Raw genomic sequence first — 21,518 nt, 5'->3', positions numbered from 1 at the left:
GAGCTTGTAATTAGAAGGCTGTGGTGGCAAACCAGCTGCCTGGAATCGGTACCTGGTGCTCAAACTAAAAATAGATCCTTTCCACAAATGAAGCAGGAGAATCCTGTGGGGGTGGCCGGACATCAAATAGTGTGTGCCTTCCTGCTCCCCGTTCTGCTGAGAGAAAGGAGTGCATCCGTCCTGCTCCAGAATGGAGTTTTCTGTAAGGAACTGGTCTGGTGTGCTGGTGGCAAAAACAGGCTGCCTTGTGCCATGGTTGAGGGATATTGGTGGCTATGTGATCTGGACTTAGTCATGGAACTTCAGTCCTCCATCCAGGATGTTATAGACAGCAGTGTCATACCTCAGCGTGAATGTGGTGTTTGCGATTCACATGTACCTCCTGCCGAACCCACTGGCAAGGGTCGGTATGTCTGAACAGCTCTCTGCTAGACAGAATCATGGGCCACAGAGGACTAGGGTCCTCTGTGATATGATACAATGTGATATGATGTGAGACAGATATGTTGTGGTGGGTGGAATAAGAGATGAATAGGGTTGGAGCAATGGCTCTGTGGGTAGAGAACGAAGACTCTATTTGGATCCTAGAGCACCTGTATGTAAAGCCACGTGCACCGGTAGCCCGTGGTCACGTCTGTGGTCACATAAGCCTGTCTTTGAGGTCTGGGGAGGCAGAGGCAGGAGGATCTCTAGGGTTCCTTAGCCAGCTACACCTGATGAGTCGGTGAGATCTTAGTTCAGTGAGAAACTGTGCTTCAAAAGAAATTAGGTGGGGCACGACAGAGGAAGGTTCCTGCTGTGAACTGCTGACCTCCACATGTACCCACATAGATGTGTACTTCACCACTGCACACACACACACAAACCTAAATAATAAAATTATGATGATGGAGGTGATGGTGATAATGGTGATGGGTAATGGTGGTGGTGATGGTGGTGGTGAGGTGGTGGTGATGATGATTATGATGGTGATGATGGTGGTAGTGGTGATGGTGGTGGTGATGGTGGTGGTGAGGTGGTGGTGATGATGGTGATGATGGTGGTGGTGGTGATGATGATGGTGGTGGTGATGGTGGTGGTGGTGGTGATGGTGGTGGTGGTGGTGATGGTGGTGGTGGTGGTGATGGTGGTGGTGATGATGACTACATCCTCACTGTCATCACCATCTCCCACCCCCCACCCTAATTGGGTGAGTGGCTCCTGAAGCAGTAATTAGAGTGTAATCAGCAGCTGTTTGGGTGCTTCCATGAAAACTGATTTGCAAGTCTCCCCATGGCTGGCCTGAAAAACTTCCCCACTTTGCTAGCCGGCAAAGTGGACCCCTATGCTAGCTTCCGCTGTGCTAACTTCCGCTGTAGGCACTAGCCAAACAGAAGAGTGCACTAGCTCTGACCCATTGTCCTGGGTTCAAAGGTGTTTAGGGCGGTCAGACTTGGAGCCTATGGTGATAGGCTCCAAGCATCCATGTTGAGAGCAACACTGAGACCATTCTGTGCACACGCTGTGCTTTTCAGAAGCACCGGTCTGGAGGGTGCCAGGAGCTCACCCTCAAGCTGCCTGAGCTTTGAGTTAAAGCCCCATGGTGCTTTCCTTTCCGCAGGGCCCTGCCCTGAGTGTGCCTTCTGCTTTTCATGTCTCTAGTGGCCTCTTGCTCAACCTCAGCTCAAGAGACAGCAAGGACCTTTATTTAAGTCCTGAGCATAATACCTTGATGATCATAAGACCCCCACCTTGCCTGAGGATGCTTGTCCTGTCCCCCTTTCTGGGCCCCACCCACTTACAAGCTGGAGGGAGAGGGGAAAGGGGGCAGGGGATGAGCACCCACCAGTATCTTCCTCCAGGCTAAGGGGTCAGCTAAAGCTGTCCTCTCCTTCTTGTTCCTGATTCAGCTTTGGATGGGGGAGGTGTGTGTGTGTGTGTGTGTGTGTGTGTCCTATAAGGGCTGGAGGAGGCTGGCTCTAATAGTGGAGTGCTTGGCATGCAAGCATGAAGAGTTTGGAGCCCCTGCACACATGTAAAAAGCCAGGTGTGATAGTACCTGCCTGTAAGTCTATTGTTGGAGCAGCAGGCAAGATCCCTGGGGCTCTCTCACCAGTCTTGCTGAATCAGGAAACCCCATGTTCAGTGGGAGACCTTGTCATGAAAAATAAGGTTGAAAGCAATTGGAAGACAGTAAGGTCAAGCTCCAGCTTCTCACATGCATGTTTACACACATGCATGTGCACACATAGACCAGCTGCTCTGTGTCTGTAATAGTCCATGCAGGTCCCAGCAACTGGCAAGATACCACATATACAATTCTCTCTCTCTCTCTCTCTCTCTCTCTCTCTCTCTCTCTCTCTCACACACACACACACACACACACACACACACACACACACCACATATACCACACACACACACACAGACATGCACATATTACACATGTGTACACAAATCACACCAGGCCTGTGGATCACTCTGACATTAACAGAAGCATAAGAAAGAAGCCAGGCAGCCATGGCACAGTGTGCACGGTGGCTCTGGTTAATGAGGAACTGGGGACTTTTATTTTCCTCATAGTTTACCTCCAGTGCTCTTTAGTTCCAGACTTATTTCCATAGTTACAGTAAGCAAGAAAAAGAGACAGGAAAAAACCTGAAATGTGCTGAGACAGACGCACCCCCAACACAGCGGGTAGGAAAGGGAGTTTGTCCTTACCTCTGCCCATGTTCCCTGTCAGCAAGAGCAGGCATCTCCTGGCCTCCTGTCTCTTGTCTAAGGATTTGCAGGGCCCTATTTAGACTGGCTGGTCTGTGACTGTGATGTTCCAAACAGGTCCTAGCAATTTTAGCAAGATATCATACACACACACACACACACACACACACACACACCTCACACACACACATACACACACATCACACACACACACCACATACACACACACATCACACACATCATACACACACACCCCCACATACACACACATCACACATATACATCTCTCACACACCCCACATACACACACGCATCACACACACATCTTACACACACATCACATGCATCATACACATACATCTCACACACACTGCATACACACACATCCACCCACATACATCTAAACATACCATATACAGACATACCACATACACACACATACATCTCACACCCATCACATAGACACACACCTCTCACACCCATACCACATACACCACAAACATCACACACACCACAAACACATCTCACACATACATACACATACACACACAGAGTTGCTGTCATTTGTGGCACAGCTGTGTCCCTCCACGGGTGATTTGTGGAGAAGGTGTTTAGGAGTGTGGATTCCAGGCCTGCTTTGCAGGATGGGCCTGAAAGCCCGGCGTAGGAATCTGCCTCTTCCCACTCATTGCCCTGGATTCCCACGTTGAATATAGCACACGGGGCAGTGGGCAGTACTGGAGGCAGACAGCCACAAGGCATTCAGGGGTGACCGGCAGACAGCCACACAGCAGGAAGACAGACAGATGGCTTTCAGGAGCGACTCAACGTTGAAATCTGAAACCTGGTTTATTATCTTGCCACGACTTGAACTCACTGAAGAAATGGCCAGTGGATGTTCAGTCTCATGGGGGGCAGAATGGCTGGGTAGTGGGTGCTGTTTGTTGTCTTCCTTAGGGTTTCTGCTGCTGTGATGAAACACCATGACCAAAAGGCACATTGGGGAGGAAAAGGTTTATTTGGCTCATACTTGCGTATCAATGTTCATTATTGAAGGAATTCAGGACAGAACTCAAACAAGGCAGTGTAGAATAATATTTTAATAAATCCCGGCACTGGGTTCCTTTCCGCCTATACTATTTATATTCCCAGAAGACAGACAGAAAGACACACACACACACACACACACACACACACACACACACACACGGGGGGGGGGGGTGGGGGGAGGAAGAGAGAGGGAGGGAGGGAAGGAGAGAGAGAGAGAGAGAGAGAGAGAGAGAGAGAGAGAGAGAGAGCCTTTATATTTTAATATGCTTTAAGCAGCACAATAGTTTGGGCAGCTGCCTACCCTCCATGCTGTTAGAAGCTACCTCCCACCGATAACTCCATTTCTGGGATCCATCTTGGCTGCTCTTGACCCAGTTGAGCAGCCTCTGGGTCCTGTTCTCTTGGCCCTGTTACATGGCGGCTCTGGTTGTCCTTCCTGCACATTCTTACCCTTCCATGACCGCTTCCGCTTCTCTCAGGAGCTGATGCAGACGCCATGGAGGGGTGCTGCTTACTGGCTTGCTCCTCATGGCTTGCTCAGCCTGCTTTCCTATAGAACCCAGGACCACCAGCCCAGGGATGGCACCACCCACCATGGCTGGGCCCTCCTCCATTGATGACAAGTTGAGAAAATCCCTTACAGCTCGATCTCCTGAAGGCATTTCCTCAACTGAGGCTCCTTCCTCTCTGATGACTCTAGTGTGTGTCAAGCTGTCACACAAAACCAGTATAACTGTGAACTCACAACCCAGCAGAGCTGAGGATGGGGATGCAGGGCAGACCTAAGTGAATGAAAATGCTAAGTGCCTGAGTGGGGTGTACCCCGACAAGGGACCACCACGGCAGAGGGCCAGCCGTCCTCACGGCTCCTCTGATTGATCTTTCTCTGTGAGCCCTGTGCTATGTTGTCTGCTGTCACAGTCCAGGGCTAGCTAGCTATGGAGACAGGCACCCTCGCTTTTCACTTGGTGTCTCATGGCCTTGACCCCTCTGGTCTCAGATACTTGCTTATACACCCAAGATGAGCTGTGTAAGTCCCAGGGCCAAGGGGACTTGGTGGGACCTATGTCTGGTGTTTTTTCTTTCTCTTCTGTAGACTGTCCACCTGTGTGGTGATCCCATCACACACCTGTGGCCTCTGTAGGGCACACTTATTTACTGGACATCTTTTGAGTGCCTGGCTCTGTCCTCAGCTTGGGGAAACACTTCTGAGACATGCTCCCTCCCTGTAAGTTTCTTGGAATCAGCAGTGATGGTGGTCAGTTTCATCATCTTCCTCTTCGTCTCTTGCTGGGCCAAAAGGACTGGGGATGTGGCTCAGACTGTATCAGGGTCACCGGAAGGTATCTGCTAATGGTACTTCATGCCAGGGGTGGGAGGGATAGTGGATTATGGCAGTCTCTGTTGTGATCAGACCTCCCAGGGGGCATGGGCTCTGCTGATGTGGTCCAGATGTGCCAGGACTGTTTCTCTTTTCCCTCTTTACCTCTTCTGTCTGTCTATGTGTCCCTCTATCTCTGACTCCGCCTCTCTCTCTCTCTAAGTGTGTATGTGTGTGTGTGAAGATTTATCTTTTGTCACACTAGAGATGGGCTTGCTTTCCTATCTCAGAGTTGCTCCCCATCACCTGCCCCTTCTCCATCCAGAGTCCAGGGTGGGGAGACAGACAGGAATGTCTGCCATGCCCAGTGCTGTACAGTAACACACCTGTTGCTTCCTGAGCCCCTGAAGTTTTAATCCCAGCATCCCTTGGTGTCTGTAACAAAAGCTGAGCTCAGCTGGGTTTGTGGTTTATCCAGTTGCAGGGCCCTGGCTCTGTCCAGGCAACTAACAGCATCAGTTGGTCCTCCATACCTCCAGGTTTTTCTGGGCTTCTTCCTTCCAGGCCTCCTAATTGACTATGAGGCACAGTGGCCAGACAAAGCATGGTTGGCTTCATGTAATGCGGACTGGAGCCAGGACCTCTCCTGAGACTCTCCACTTAGAGGCCCTGGGCTTTGAACTCGAGTTTGCCATCCATTTAATCTTCACATTGTGCTTAAGCAGGAGTGGGGGCCAGAAGCCCCACTAGAGGTACCAGCACATACCATGCACATAGCACTCCACAAACACCACCTCTTGTTGGGGCCGATCGCTGTGCTGTTGATGCTAACAATGACAGAAAGGAAGACAGCCCAGATCCCTGGCAGAGGTGGTTAGCATCAGGTCTGGGCCATCAGAGACATCATTATCAGAGGAAGTGTGAGGGTAAATGAAGTCAGGAAACAGGAAGCAGCAAGAGAGTGACATTCAGGAGGGGCACTCTGAGGCACAGGACTCCACCCCATGTGAGTCCCTTAGATGTGAGAAAACACCCATATGCGGTCAGCCATGAGGTCCTGAGACAGAGATGTAAGGGGTCAGCAGAGTCCAGACATGCCAGAGCTGTCACCAGGTCCAGGCAACTAAACTTCCCATAGTCGACTTGAAGGAAGGAGTGTTGACATCCACACTGTGTTCAGAGTGACAATCTGGTCTCTCAGCAGCAGTCAGGTCTAGAGGTGATGTGTCTGTGCTGGGGTTGTCAAGATGAGGAGAGGGTCACAGAGGCCACAACCTGGTTCTGGCAGAGCCATCCTTGTGGACAGCAGCGTTATTCCTATGATGGGACAGAGATGTGCCAGAGATGCCTTGACTATAATCAGTTAGAGTTTGGAGTTCTTGTGGAAAGTTCTAGACTGAGTAACTAAGAGGAAGGTAGGAGTGTACTTTTGACCCCTGACTTGTGAATCCTGCTTTCTTAGTGTTCCCCAAATATGGCCGTCCTTGTACCCTACAAGGTAAGGAGAAAGAACATTCCATAGAGAAGGAGTAGGAGGTTTGGTGGTCATGACGATGGCACCAGTGTAGGATGTTCAGTCAGGAGATGAAGTGGGAGAGGGAGGGACAGAAGACACTGTTGGGAGAGGATACTGGAAAACAGGCCCATGACTCACAAGCCAAGGCCTGGCCTCTCTGAACTGCAGACTCACCCTGAGGCATCCAGTTTAGTCTTGTGGTGTATTAGTCAGGGTTCTCTAGAAGAGCAGAACTTAGAGAATGAATCTTTGTATACATAGAAGGATTTATCAAAGTGGCTTACAGGCTGTGATCCAAGTTGTCCAACAATGGCAGTTTACCATTAGAGGGTCCAAGAGTCCAGTAGTTGTCTAGTCCACAAGGCTGGATGTCTCAGCTGGTCTTCAGTATACATCGGAATCCCAAAGAAGTAGGCTGTAATGCCAGTGAAGGGATGGACTTGCCAGCAAGAATGAGGGCAAGCAGGCAAAGAGTGCAAGCTTCCTTCTTCCATGTCCTTTATATGGCTGACAGCAGAAGGCATGGCCCAGATTAAAGATGAATCTTCCCATCTAGGAAGATCTCTATTAAAGGCGTGTCTTTCCACCTCAGTGAATTAATTAAGAAAAAACTCCATCACAGGTCCCCATCCCCTTGGGTTTTAATTAACTCCAGATATAGTCAAGTTGACAAGCAAGGGTAGCCATCACACATGGATTTCCAGATGTTTCTGGTTAGAAGAGTCCAAAGTCCAGAAACAATGCCTTGCCCTTCTGGGTTCTGGCTGAGTTTGGAGAGTGTCCCAGGATTACTGGACTATAGCCAAGTTCTTGAGAACTACATGGGCCCCTCACTGAATACATCTGGAGAGCCTGTGAGGACCAAGAGGGAGTTCAGTCCTAACCCCACTCAGGTATTTGTGAAAGACAGGGCCTAGCCCTGCAGACTCATAGCTGTGCAAGGAACTGTGTACACATCATCCTGAAGCTCTGGCCTGTGGCAGCTGGAGGGACACACCCCTATGCTGCCTCAAGTTCCACATTGTGTGTCTTGATAGGAAAGACTATGTCTTTGGAAGACTAGAAGGCAAAGCCATGCAAGTGGGGCTGCAAACAGCTTAGAGGAATAAACCTGGACATTCCTTTGACTTCAGTATACATCCCTCTGAACAGGTCTGTGCACTGATTTCAGGAAAGGACTTGAATTTGGTGTCTCCTGAGAGGTTTAGTTAAATTGTGCTGTATAACTTTTCCTGCACAGATGTGGACCCCAGTTAGCACATTAATGACAGACCAAAGAAACAATTCTGCCCAAACTAAGTGAACAGATGTGCTAATTGGAGTTAGTTATGTAAGTGGATGAGAGGTTATGTACAGGAATGTGGATAACTTAGAGGCAGCCATATCACCAAAAAGCCCACTACAGCATGGATGACAACTCACAAAGCTAAATTCCTAGAGCTCTATACACAACTTGCAGGCAGTTTCACCAGAGAGTCTCTTCTTCCCAAAAATTGTTATATCTTATATAACAAGGGGCCTTGTAAGTCTTCTCTGTTTTAGGGACTTCCTGAGACTTGTGAGTTTTCTTTACTTCCTAAATTCTCCAAGTTTCTTTTGCTGGCCTTGCTCCTAGAGGGAATGTTTCAATTCAGAGGAAGAATTCCACAAGGCTAACTTTTGTTCCAGGGCCTTCCTTGTACCCTGGAGTTTCACTCAGCCAGCCTTTTCTCATGAATGTATCAGTTAGAAGTCAAAGTCTTGTAGCCTGTTTCAAGCTGAAGACTAGTAAGTAGCCCAGCACAGGATAGTGGGAGTAAATTTGGACTTTGTCTTTTTTATGCTGTGAGGCCAGGACTTTAACAGTCATGTTAAGACTCTGACCTTCAGTTTACTGGTCTGTAAACTGCCAATAGCATCTCAAGATGGGAAATGGCTGGTTCTTGATTGGTTGGATTCCTGGGCACAGATCTCCACAGGTGAGTATGTAGCCATTTCCCCTTTTCCCAGCCACCTTGGAGTCATAGACATGGTCATGTGACCTAGAATAGCCTCGCCCTTCTGTTTCTCTCCAGACTCTGCACTGGCTGTCTTCCCAGTGCCTTCCTCCGGGCAGCCCAGTGGGCAGAGTGGCAATATTCCTGCCTTTTCTTGACAGACTATAGGGTTTTGTTGTTTTAATTTTTTTTCATAAGAGAACAGATCTGGGGAGATGGTAAAGTGCTTGCTATGAAAGCATGAGGTCCTGAGTTTGTATATTTAGAACCCAGGTAAAAAAGTCAGGCGTGGCATAGTGATCTACACTTTAGTCCCAACACCAGGCAGAGACAAAACAGATCCCTGGGGGTCACTGGCTAGCCAGCATAGCACATTTAGTGAGCTTGGTGCTACTGAGACTGCACACACACACACACACACACAGAGAGAGAGAGAGAGAGAGAGAGAGAGAGAGAGAGAGAGAGAGAGAGAGCTATTATTATATATATATAATAATATATATAATAATATATATATATTATTATAGAGAACTATTGGTTAAGTCTGCATAGAAGTCTGGCCTAGAAGGCTTACTGGGCAGGGGAAGTCAGAGCTAAGCCTCAGGGGAGCAGCCAGACATGCCTGCTCCCCTGGGAAGGCTGCAGGGCTGTCCCTGCTATCACCAGGTGCCTTTATTCTCCAGAACTAGAGCAACAGTTAGATTGAAACAGATGCTTTCATTTGTGACAGTCAGCCTTCCCCATAGGACAGATCCCCAGGCCCTGGACCCAGTTGCTTTATCAGAGCCTCTCTGCTCATTGCTTTGACACAGAAAATGGCACTCAGAGTGAAAAACAAAGAACAAGAGTTCCCAGCACCCCTCCTTTTACGACCAGTGTAATTACGTCTGAAAGCTTCCTTTCCCCAGGGCCTCCCCGCCCCAGACTGGTCCAGCTTCATGTGTCCATCTATTCCCGAGACTCTGGAAACACACACACAGCCTGTGGCTTTATCGAACACCCCTATTTGGGGGGAAATCAATGGATTTGTTCCTAAGCTGAACCAGCTCTATGCACTTCTCCATCAGTGTTCAGGATGGGCTGATGTCACCCAAGCACTTGAGCTACCTCTGCGCACCTCACATCCTCCCTGCCGCGTGGCACAGCGCTCGGAAACACACACATGTGGGCGTGCAGAGCTCCCTGCTGGGGCCTCACTCAACAGCCATCGTTGAGGCATGGTCTATTTTACAAATGAGCTCCCAGAGGTCCAAGGAGGGAGTCTGCCTGGCCTCTCTCCGAGCCTCTCAGCACGCTCCTCATCCTCTTGCCTTCCGTCAGCCTGCCACTGCTAAAAGGATCTTTCTCTTCCTGAAAGCGCTTCATCTGGAGCTAGGATTCCTCAGTGACTGGCTAGTCAGCTGTCCACCATACTGACAGGCACTTCCTATGTAGGAAACAGGACCCAGGGTAGACACCCCACGAGACAGCTGACCCGTGTAGAGTCTGGTGTGAACAGAAGTGCTTAAGCTTCTCTCATCTTCTACCCTGAGCTGCCCCCTACCCCCCACCAATATCCTTCTGTCCTAATGACCCACCCCCCCCACCACCAAGTGAGGCAGAGAAGCCAAAGGATGAGGACCATAGGCCACTCTGAGATTAGGTTAGGGTTAAATGTTATATCCTGAAATAGATTGATTTCATCTCTCCTGTTAGCCCAAGCAGAGGCACCGCCCTTTAAAGGAGAGCCCACCATTTCCAGTTCTTTGCTCATTTTAATGAATTCCCAAATCAGACCAACCCAGGAGAGACTAGCCCTCATTCCCTGCTACGATTAAGAAAGTAGGCCACCTGCTCCTGCCGAGTTTCGGAACTTGCAGCCATCCTGACTCCACGGGTTTCACAGAAATGTCCCCTGAGAGCTTGGGAGATGGCGCAGTCAGCAACGTGTCTGAGGACCTGAGTTCAGTCCCTAGAACCCACATGAGAGGCTGGGCATGTTGGGCTGAAGAGATGGCTCAGCGGTTAAGAGCACTGGCTGGGCTTCCAGAGGTCCTGAGCTCAGTTCCCAGCACCCACATGGTGACTCACAACCATCTGTAATGGGGTCTGATGCCCTCTTCCTGTGTGTCTGAAGACAGCTATAGTATACTCATATAAATAAAATATTTTTTTCTCCCTCCACCCCCCAAAAAAGGCTACTTTTGACCTACTTGGAGGTTGGGGGATGTGGACCGGTCTGAAGAAGTCTCTCTATTTGAAATTAAAGAGTTAGAGGCTGGAGAGATGGCTCAGCAGTTAAGAGCACTGGCTGGGCTTCCAGAGGTCCTGAGTTCAGTTCCCAGCACCCACATGGTGACTCACAACCATCTGTAATGGGGTCTGATGCCAGATTCTGATGTATCCATTCTTTAGAAGACAGACAGGCAGCTTCTGACCAATGAGAGACTGTCTTAAAAAGAGGGGAGGAAACAGCGCCCGAACGACCAGAGGTTACCCTCGGTTTCCTCTGTGTGCACAGGCACACACACGTGCACCTGCAAACTCATACACGGGAGGGGCTTCCCCTTAGCTGGGGAAGGAGAGGGTATTTTCCTCAGTGCACAAGGGTGGCCTAGAACCACATGCGTAGCAGCCCCTTGGCTGACACATCTCATCTTCAGGCCTGGGATTCATCCCTGTACCTCCAGGCAGGCGGAATGCTGGCTGGAGAGAATAAGAAAGTGCTCACTGCTGCATCCTAGGAATGGGTGGCTGAGCATCCAACAGTTGGGATCAGATGGGTACAAAGGAATGTTCCAGCTGGGTTATGAGCGACCCCCTCCACCCCACATATGCAGTAGCTAAAAACTCCATGCTATTTACACCTCTGATGTCTTCAGCTTGTGGGCGTCTTACTCATCTCTGGGCTCCAGGTTGTCTGTGTAGCTATTATGCACAGCTGTGTGTCCTCGGTTGTGACCTAAAAAATCAACGCAGGCGCTTACATTCCTCAGCTAGTGAATTCAGAGATCCTGGTCCCAGTGGCACCTCCCTGTGGCCTTCCTGGTACACTGCCCTGAGGACCACAAGTGGCCAGATTCCATGAAATGTGACAAAAGTCTGATTTTTGGCACAATGCTAACCCCCTGTCTCTGAGTCCTGCAAGTATTAGGCACCAAATGTTTGAGACATACAAGATGCTAGGACCTGTGCCAGCAGCCCTGGAGATGGGGAAGGCACTGGGTGTGCCCATTCATAATGGTGTAACTGTGTTGAAGACAGAGCAGCTAGAGACAGTGAGGCCTGCTGCTGGGGATGGCTCCTTGGAGCCCAGGTTTGTGGGTGACTTGTGGGAGGGGTAGAAGGTGTCTAGCAGGCAGGAGAGGGGGGAATATTTTGGGGCATTATCTGCAGGGCTGGCCCAATTCTAGCCTCTTCCCCTCCAGGAATGGCACATGGTAATGGAGATGGGTTGTTGAAACCGGCTACTCTATTAAGAGAAAGACCAGGGGACATCAGAGATAGATCAACCAATAAAGTGCTTGTCCCACAAGCATGAGATCCTGGCTTCTATCCCTGGAGCCCATTGGGGGATAAAACAAAAAACACACACTCAAGCATTATGATATGTGTCTGTTATCCCAGCGAAGGGGCGGAGACAGGTGGGTCCCTGGGCTCATTACCCAGCAAGCCTAGTGAGTTTCAGGCCAGTAAGAAATGCTGTTATTGCTGTTGTTGTTGTTAGATGGAGAATGTCTAAAAAATGATACCTAACACTCAGGATCTACCTCCACAAGTGTGTGTGTGTGTGTGTGTGTGTGTGTGTGTACGTACATACACACACACACACACACACACACTAACCCTTTGGGAGCTCTGTCAGCCCACAGTTCTAACACCCCCCAAACCATCTGCCTACTTTACAGTGTGTTAATGTGCTGATAGCTTATCTCTATGTAACTAGGCAGTTTCCCCTTCTTCAGCCGCTGCCCAGCAGGGATGTTGTTCCAATTAACATCTGTCAGTCATTTTCTGTCAGTGAGCTACCAGATCTCCATGAGTCAGGCCTCATGTGCACATGACAGATGTGTCTGGCATCCATGCAGAGCCCACTTGCAGAGAAGGATTCCCAGTCAGCAGTTCTGCAGGTGTGACAGCCACCAGAGCTGATCTGATGGAAATACCCCAGGACAGTGGTTAGGAACAGGTGCCTGGACCACACACACTGACTGTATGGTCAGATTCCTAAGGTGGAATCAAGGATTTGCAGTCACCAGAAGACACAGGGAGTCTCACCTGTGATGACCCATTCAGGTTCAGTCAAGGCTTTGAAGGGGTTCTACTGCCGGCCCCTTTCCAGACAATCCTCCACAATGGCGTTAAACAGAAAGTGAATTTCTACTTCCATGGGGTTCACAAGACTCAGGCATGGTGCCATGTGGTTTCTTCTGAGCCCTCAGTCATCAAAGCAGTCCCCAGAACTGCACAGCTATTGTCCCCATGGTACAGAATGGGGAGCCGAGGCTTGGGGGGCTCGAGATGCTCAGACAAGATGTTTAGGAACACATTCGGAGTCTCTGCAGAGAGGCAGGAGGGAAACCACAAAGCCAAGTTGTCAGGTCAGAGGCCAGGAGAACCTGCAGGGCCGAGCCACATTCCCCCCCCCAACACCTACCTGCCTCCCCAAAATATCATAGGCAGTCCAACCCTGGGGGGGGGGGGGCTGCCAGCCTCCAGGCTGAGAGGAGGGGTCCAGCTTCCTTTCTCCTGTCAGAAGTGACTTCCGAGGTCCCTAGAGTGTGTAAGTCAGCAGCCACAGAGCCTGCCTGCCCCTCTGATTGAAGATTCCTGAGGGACCAGCCTCCTCAGTGTCAGAACCCTGTCCTTTCTTCATCATTGTCTCTGTTCTGGGCCGCCATTCACAGGAAGCCAGGCCAGCTTGGCAATGGCCCCATTCCTAAGCCTGAACCCCTCTGCACCCGGCCCAAACCTCCGGAAGTCCAGAGACTCTGAGATGTAAATAAGGCCCCTCCAGCTGCACCTGGCTTCCTGGAAAAGCGCCCCAACTCATGGAGCCCTGTGCAGAGCCCTTCCAAGCTCTCCTGGTCTCCTGGCGTCTTTGCCCTCCAGCATGGCAGGACTGCTCCTCCTGTTTCCTGCGCTGACTTAACAGATAGAAAGCTCGAGGGTCCTCCCTCATCAAAGCTGTTGCATCAGAGCCGATTTTTCCTAAGATGAAGAGCCCATCTGCTAATATGTTTGTGCAGCTTCAGACTCTGGCTCAAAACCTCTGTGGGAGGGGGGGCTAGGGCAGCAGATGTAGGCACCGAAGGAGCTTGCAGCCTCTCCAGTCACCAAGAACCTGCACAATCCCTACATCCCCACATCACTGATACATACCTGCATCTGTTCATGCATGCATGCATGTATTATGTTCACTCACGAGTGTGTGCACACGTTCATACATGCATGTGTGCATGACTCGTGTGCATTCATGCATTCTCACATTAATTCAGACAAACCTTTGAGTGTCTACTATGGGCCAAGAATTGGTAATGTAGCAAAGGGGGGAAAAAGTGGGAGACACCTGCACCCTAGAATCAGCATGCTAGGAGGGAGAGAGGCCAGAGCGAGTCAATGGTATGTGACACGCATACAAAACGGTGGCTGTGGCAAGAGAGGAGCCAGGCAAGGGCTCGAGCCTTAGAGCTTTCTCTTAATAAACTGACTGAGTGCTTTTTGCAGGATGCTCACAGCCTGGCTGGTTCCACCTAGCTTTTCTTTTCCCTTGGCTGGGGCCGGGGTGGGGGTGGGGGAGAGTTCCTTAAGCTGAGCACCTAGGATGGGTGCAGCAGAGGCTTCAAGAGGGGCGCCTTCCTGTGAATCTTACAGCCCTCAGACGCCAGGGAGGACACCAGCTAGTAACTCACAGACAACCCTAGCAGATCTAGTGAAACTTGACAAGGCTGACACTGAGGTCCCAACTTGGTCCAGCCCTAATATACATACGACTCTAGGCCCTCTGAAACTGTGGTTCCTACCGCGGCAATACTAGGACCCTGGGACCACTGGCAGTAGCTGGAGAAGTTATATTAGACCACTGGGACGGATATAGGACCCAGCCTAACAGCGCTGTTAACAGCCTACCTTGATGCCTCTGAACTGCCAGGATTGGGTCCCCAGGTGGCTTAATCTGGAGGTGGGAGTTCCCTGGTGTGGCTTCAGACCCCAGAAGTCACACAAGTCAGTGTCTCAAAGCTATTATCTCCCAGCACTCAAGCTCCAGCCCCAGTTCCTATCTCTGGGACCTTGAGCAAGCTGCGGCTTGCCCTGTGTCTCAGTTTCCTTCTCCATAAGTTAGGGATGCTGATGATACCTGCTTCAGAGCGTGCGGCTTGGCAGTAACTCACATGCAGTAAGTGCTCACAGCTAGAAGACATGGTGCTTGTGTTTGCTGGGGTTTCTCAAATCCAAACATCCCTGAAAACCCAAGACAACATGTGACAGCAGTGACACAGAAATGCAGGGAAGGACTGTGTCACCTCCATGGCGCTGGCATTACAAGCCTGCACCACCATGCCCAGTTTTCTGTAAGTGAGTTTCAGGGAATGAACTCAGGCCCTCATACTCACAAGCAGGGGTGTCGCCAACTGAGCCATTCCCATGGCCTTGAATTTAGATTTTTGAATTGCGAAACAGGAGCCGTTGGGAGTCACTGGAAGCTTCCAGATTTACCTCTTTGTCTGGTTTGATCTGCCCAGCCACAGGCAGTGAGGTGGGCACACTGGGGCGTGGGTGTTGCATCCGAAGAGAATGCAGACCTCACGGGGCAGACTGGCTCTTACTTTTAAGATGAAATAGAATAAAACTTTAAAGACTTCTTAAAACAAGCCCTGAGCTTGGTCCTTACACTAATTACAGTTTCTTTCCAAAATGTCCAAATTAAAAATAGACATCAAATCCAGCATGCTGGATGCAGCCCAAAGCCAGGAGCTGTGTTCAGGACATCCTAGGCTCTGCCCTCCTCTGGCCTATACTTTGAGGACATCACAGGGAGATGAAAGGAGTTGGTGGCAAGGCGGGGGTAGAGTCCCTCAGCGTCTGATGGTGAACTCTTCTGTGTTCTGTTATTAAGGGTGGCTGCGAATTGGTCCAAGATGCTAGAATACTGTCATTTCCACATAGCGTGGATCTGCAGCTCTCAAAGCGTGGTCCAGCACAGCAGTGGCACTTGGCATTTGATTGAATTATTTCTCCCACTTCAACTCCTGTTAAATTCAAATCTCCCAGCCTGGAGGACCCCAGGAATGTGACCGTAGTTGGAGAGAGGGTCTTTAAAGATGCCACTAAAGCAGTTCAGACAGTATGCTGGGTTTTGGGGTGACTGTTAGCGGAGAGGAGAATGTGAAGAGCCGGCAGGAGAGGCCATCATGGGGCCATGGGGATACCACCCTGGGGACTTCATCTTGAACTTCAGCCACCATTACTGTCAGGGAACACACTGTTATGGGTTAAGCCTCCTTCTGAGGTATCTTGCACAATTTTTGCAGAGGAACCCTGGCAGACCCTCTGCCCTGCGGAATCTCCAGCTCTGGCTGGAAGCCAGGGAGTGCTGGAACCAGCCCTCAGGGTGACTCCCACACATGCACTAACATAAACTATCACTGATGCCGATGGGAGCCAGCCCAGGAAAGGCTGACCGTGCTGGGTGTGAGGGCTGCTCCACAGGGCGGATTCCCTCTTCACAGATTCTGCCTGTAAGAGTCTCAGTGGGTTCCTTCCTTGAGAGGAACAGGGTACCGTACACATTCCCCACCTTCTGTGGGAAAGTAGGAGTGAATCCCAGTGTCGGCATTTAGTCCACTAAAGACTGTGTTCTTTGAAGACACTGAACCCAAGAAACACCCCTCTCCCTGACTGACTTTTCTGAATCCCTTAGACCTGGTTCGCTTTCTGACCACAAACAATGGAAATGCTTTTCTTTGATAGCAAGAGCAAGGAAGAGTCTATCTTGTTCAGCCCTTTGTGTGCAGTGCTCAGAAGCTTACAACCAAATAAGATCTCAGCTCTCAGATTGCACATAACTCCTCTGCTGTGATCTCCTCAAACCCTTTTGAAAAACAAAAGACAGGAAGAGGGGAGAGAATAGGAAACCTGGAAGAGATTCACCTTCCAGGTCTACTCAGGGACAGGGCCACGAACCCCAGCTCTGTAAAACTGATGGACCGTGGTCGGCAAGCAGCCACGTTCTCTTCCAGTGATGGAGAACAAGCTGTTTGCCGCTAATATGTCTTCTTCACCCCTTTGTCTTCTGCTGTCCCCAAAGAGCTGTCCCTCAGATAGCTAAGCCCCTCTGACAGCTCCTGAACTGTGTGTGCATGGACTGTGTGCAGTGGATGTGTTGTCTGTAAAAGTTATGGCTATTACTACAGCTCCTGTGAGCCCTGGTTGGAGACAAGAATGCCATCCTGTAGCTGGGAAATGAGGATGTGGCATTAATGGGTTTTTAAGCTGCATGCCATAACTCTTCATTGTCCTGTGAGTGGGCGTTTGGGCTATTCTCCAAGGTCTCTCCATCTCAGTCTTGGCCTTCAAGCAAATGACATCTCTCTTCCTCTGGCCTGTTCAGGACTCCCCTAAACCCACCAGGTCTCTTAAAGCAGACTTCAAAGGGGTCAGGTGGAATTTCTGTGGCCTAGGGCTCTCTGTAAGAATCTCATTACTTTTGCATTTTTATTTTGGTGATTTGATTTGATTTGATTTGATTTATGGGTATGAAACCTGTATGGTTGTTTCATCTGCAAAGTACATCTGTGTACCATGTGTGAAATCGGTGCCCGTAAAAGGTGTTGGGTACCCTCGAACTGGAGTTACAGATAATTGTGAGTCACTGCGTGGGTCTTGAGCATTGAACTTGAATAAGCAGACAGTGCTCTTAACTGTTGAGCCATCTCTCCAGCTGCATTGGTGATATCTTTTGAAACCATTAAGCATTTCTGAGTAACAAGCCCCACCCTAAATAGCCTAGTTCCCACCATGTGACATCTGGATGCTGGTACTCAATGATGTCCTAAGGGACACCAGGACATCCCATCTTACCATCTTGAGCTAGTTAGAAATAAGCAGAGAAAGAAAATATGTATCAATCAAGTGAGGTCACTGGGGATTGAGTCTGCAGTATTGAGTCCCGAGACTGAATGGGGACTGTATCCAACTTCGAAGATGGCCAAGACCTTACACTTTGCTGTTTTAAGTACCTTCTTTTTACATGCAAAACAGGCAAGGCTCACTGAAATCAGGGCTTCTGTCTTTAGACAACTCTACACAGGGATGAATTTTGGTGGGAGGGGTGAATCATACAATTTACGATTCAGTGTTGGAGGTTCAGGGCTGGCTGCATAGGTACCACCTGACCCCTGGGCCCCACTGATGGCACGTGTCCAGTGACTTAGACACTCTAATGATCCTCCTGTAGTCTCAGGTCTTGAGGCCACTTATAATCTGGCCTAAAGAGCCAGTGGCCATGGGACAGTCAATAGTGACCTGTGGCCACATGGAAGGCATGAAGTAGACTCGGGCTTCTGATGGACACCAAAGATGGAATGTTGTTTGCAGTGTGGCGGAAAAGTATGTTCGGCCATGAAGAATAGTCAAGTTTGTGTCAGTAGAGATACAAGTGTCAAGAGTCCAACAGGGCCCAGCACAGAATGCAAGCACAATAGCCAAAGGTGAACAGCTGGTTTCTCGTAGTGCTCTCTGTTCAGAATGGGTGGGATGTGGGCATGAAGATGGGGAGACAGGTTGTTATTGGACTGTGGATGTCAAAAGACAAGCATCTGAGTAGAGACCTTGTCCTTGGGGTGAGGTGGAACACAGAACTCTCCACCACCTGACACCCAGAGCAGTTGTTGCATAGCCCCAGGCCCTAGTTTCTCCAGAACCTCAAAGTCAAGATGAAATTCCATTGATACTTAAAAGGGAGGCCATGTTGCACAAGCCAGCTAGGTAAATGGCGGAATGTGCCAAGCTAACTAATAGGGGTCCCCACTCCACAGGATCTCTGAGCCTCAGCATGTTGGGTACCAAAATGGTAGCTGACCAGGACAGAGTAGATGTTTCTGTCTGGGTGAACCGGTTCTGACTGGGCATAATCGGCCATTCTAGTCCATTTCTGTTGCTTTGATAAAATATCCTGACCAAAAGCAACTTAGTGGGGAGAAAGGGATTTACTTGGTGTCTTAGGGTTTCATTGCTGTGAAGAGACACCATAACCAAAGCAACTCTTATAAAAGACAACATTTAATTAGGGCAGGTTCAGAGGTTCAGTCCATTATCATCAAGGCAGGAGCATGGCAGTGTCCAGGAAGGCATGGTTCAGGAGGAGCTAAGAGTTCTGCATCTTGTTCTAAAGGCAAGCAGGAGAAGACTGGCTTCCAGGCAGCTAGGACAAGTGTCTTAAAGCCCACGCCCACAGTGACACACCTACTCCAACAAGGCCACACCTCCAAATAGTGCCACTTCCGGGGCCAAGCATATTCAAACCATCACACTAGGCTTACAGTTTTAGACTATCGTCCATCACTGGGGGAGAAATGCAATCATCATGCTCAGGCAAGAACAGAGGGGAAATACATGCATCCTTACTCACTTGCTGGCTTTTCTCACTCTTACGTAGCTCAGAGCCCAGCCTAGGGAATAACACTGCCTATAACACTGCCTAATAACACTGTGGGCTGGGTTTTCCTACATCAGTTAACAATGGAGACAATCCCCATAGACATGACTACAGACCAATCTAATCTAGGTAATTCCTCATTTAAACTCTTACCAGACAATTCTAGGTTGTGTCAAGTTGACAGTTAAAACTAACCAGCACATTTACTTTAGGGAGGGCCTTTTGCTCTCAGAGAGCACAGAAGTCTTTCCAAGTATTCCCTTCTGGCCTCTATGGCACCTCCGACAGTAAGCTGTTAGGCTAAATCTCACCGCACCCTTTGAAAGCAAGCTTTGTACCTGACGGGATCTAGCTAGGATCACCCTTCCATTGTAATCGCGGAGGACTATTCTAGATGAGCTCTGATTTCTCCTTCCTCCTCTGTCCCCTCTGCAGCTGGAGCTGTCTAACACTGCCATCCTGCACCAGATGAGACGGGACCAAGTGACAGACACCTGCCGGGCCAACAGCGCCATGAGCCGCAAGCGCAGGGTGCTGACCCCCAACGACCTGAAGCACCTGGTGGTGGATGAAGACCACGAACTCATCTACTGCTACGTGCCCAAGGTCGCGTGCACCAACTGGAAGAGGCTCATGATGGTCCTGAGTGGCCGCGGCAAGTACAGCGATCCCATGGAGATCCCGGCCAACGAGGCCCACGTGTCGGCCAACCTGAAGACCCTGAACCAGTACAGCATCCCAGAGATCAACCACCGCTTGAAAAGCTACATGAAGTTCCTGTTCGTGCGGGAGCCCTTCGAGAGGCTGGTGTCTGCCTACCGCAACAAGTTCACGCAGAAGTACAACACCTCCTTCCACAAGCGCTACGGCACCAAGATCATCCGACGCCAGCGGAAGAACGCCACGCAGGAGGCCCTGCGCAAGGGGGACGATGTCAAGTTTGAGGAGTTCGTGGCCTACCTCATCGACCCCCACACGCAGCGGGAGGAGCCCTTCAACGAGCACTGGCAGACGGTCTACTCCCTCTGCCACCCGTGCCACATCCACTATGACCTCGTGGGCAAGTACGAGACGCTGGAGGAGGACTCCAATTACGTACTGCAGCTGGCCGGCGTGAGCGGCTACCTGAAGTTCCCCACCTATGCAAAGTCCACCCGAACTACCGACGAGATGACCACGGAGTTCTTCCAGAACATCAGCGCCGAGCACCAGACACAGCTGTACGAAGTCTACAAACTGGACTTTTTAATGTTCAACTACTCAGTGCCAAACTACCTGAAGTTGGATTAGAGGGCTGCGGGGGCGGTTGGGGGAGAGGGAGAGAATCCTGCTTTTTAATTTAAGATTTTTATTTGTCAAAAGAATTCTATGGAGACTGGGTTATTTTGTAAGTTAATATGTCTTTTGGGGAGATGCTGCGAGCGGCATGGTAAGAATTATTTAAAAATCCTCCATGGGGAAGGACGGCTGTCTTTGCAGAGGAGCGGGGTGGATTGTCCCTGTTTTTAGAAGTGGATACTGCAACACTGTCTCCAAGGTGTCCTTGTGTTCTGGTGAATTCCACAAACTGTGCATTCCATAAAGTCTAAGGAATCTTATTTATAGTTATTTAAACGTGGTCTCTGTATAGGCTTTTTTGTGTGGCAGCAGCCTGCTCCTGTCTTTCTAGAGGAGAGTACAGTCTGTGCTTTGCTGGCTATGACTCTTTTAGGGGAGTGTGATTATCTGTCTCCCCACTGACCTCGCTCAGAATCCCACGGTGACAGCTGCTGGGATGTGTGGATGCCACCATTCAAGAAACCCTGCTAGAAATAAGTAAATTGTCCTTGCACTAAGAAACAGGGATGAGACTGGTCCAAACCGGTTGCTAGCAACCCCAAAGCCCCTTGCAGTAAAGAAATGCAAATTTTTTAACCCAAGAAGAGAGCAGATGATAGCAATTTCTCTTGACCAAAATTAGCAGGCTATAAGAATAGGCTTTTTGTGGAAATCTTTAACTGGCACTTTCCAGTTCTAGCGAAGGCAGAATAATGATTGCTTTATATTCAATAAGTATTTATTGAGCATCTACTATTTGCCAGGCTTGATTACAGGTAGACCATTGAGTGAAACTGGGAGCCTTCACCTTCAACACACTTTATGTGAACACGGGGCATCCAGCTCAACAGTGAACCAACCCCCATCCTTATGGTCCTCACACAGGCTTTGGACTAGTCTCGAGTGGCCCAGAGAATCCATGACCCCAGCAAATTTGCGTTTTCTACAGCTCAAATTTGAAAGCCACACATTTGGATCAGGCCACTTAACTAGCTAAGTAGT

General features: G+C 49.7%; 1 protein-coding gene across 4 annotated transcripts in view; it reads left to right on the top strand.

Annotated features, from left to right (window-relative positions):
* The window catches only part of Chst11 (carbohydrate sulfotransferase 11), a 203,941-nt gene extending 183,144 nt beyond the window's left edge, over positions 1-20,797 (top strand). For all 4 annotated transcript variants that reach the window (XM_076919842.1, XM_076919841.1, XM_076919843.1 and 1 more), the window contains one exon: positions 19,635-20,797. In XM_076919842.1, the coding sequence (XP_076775957.1) occupies positions 19,635-20,489 (855 nt within the window). In that variant the 3' untranslated portion in view covers positions 20,490-20,797. The remainder of the gene's footprint in view (positions 1-19,634) is intronic.
* The last annotated feature ends 721 nt before the right edge of the window (positions 20,798-21,518 follow it).

This window comes from Arvicanthis niloticus, chromosome 22 (assembly GCF_011762505.2).
Source record: "Arvicanthis niloticus isolate mArvNil1 chromosome 22, mArvNil1.pat.X, whole genome shotgun sequence".
NCBI lineage: Eukaryota > Metazoa > Chordata > Mammalia > Rodentia > Muridae > Arvicanthis > Arvicanthis niloticus.
The sequence above is the reverse complement of the archived record's forward strand: the minus strand, read 5'-3'. Positions and strand labels throughout refer to the sequence as shown.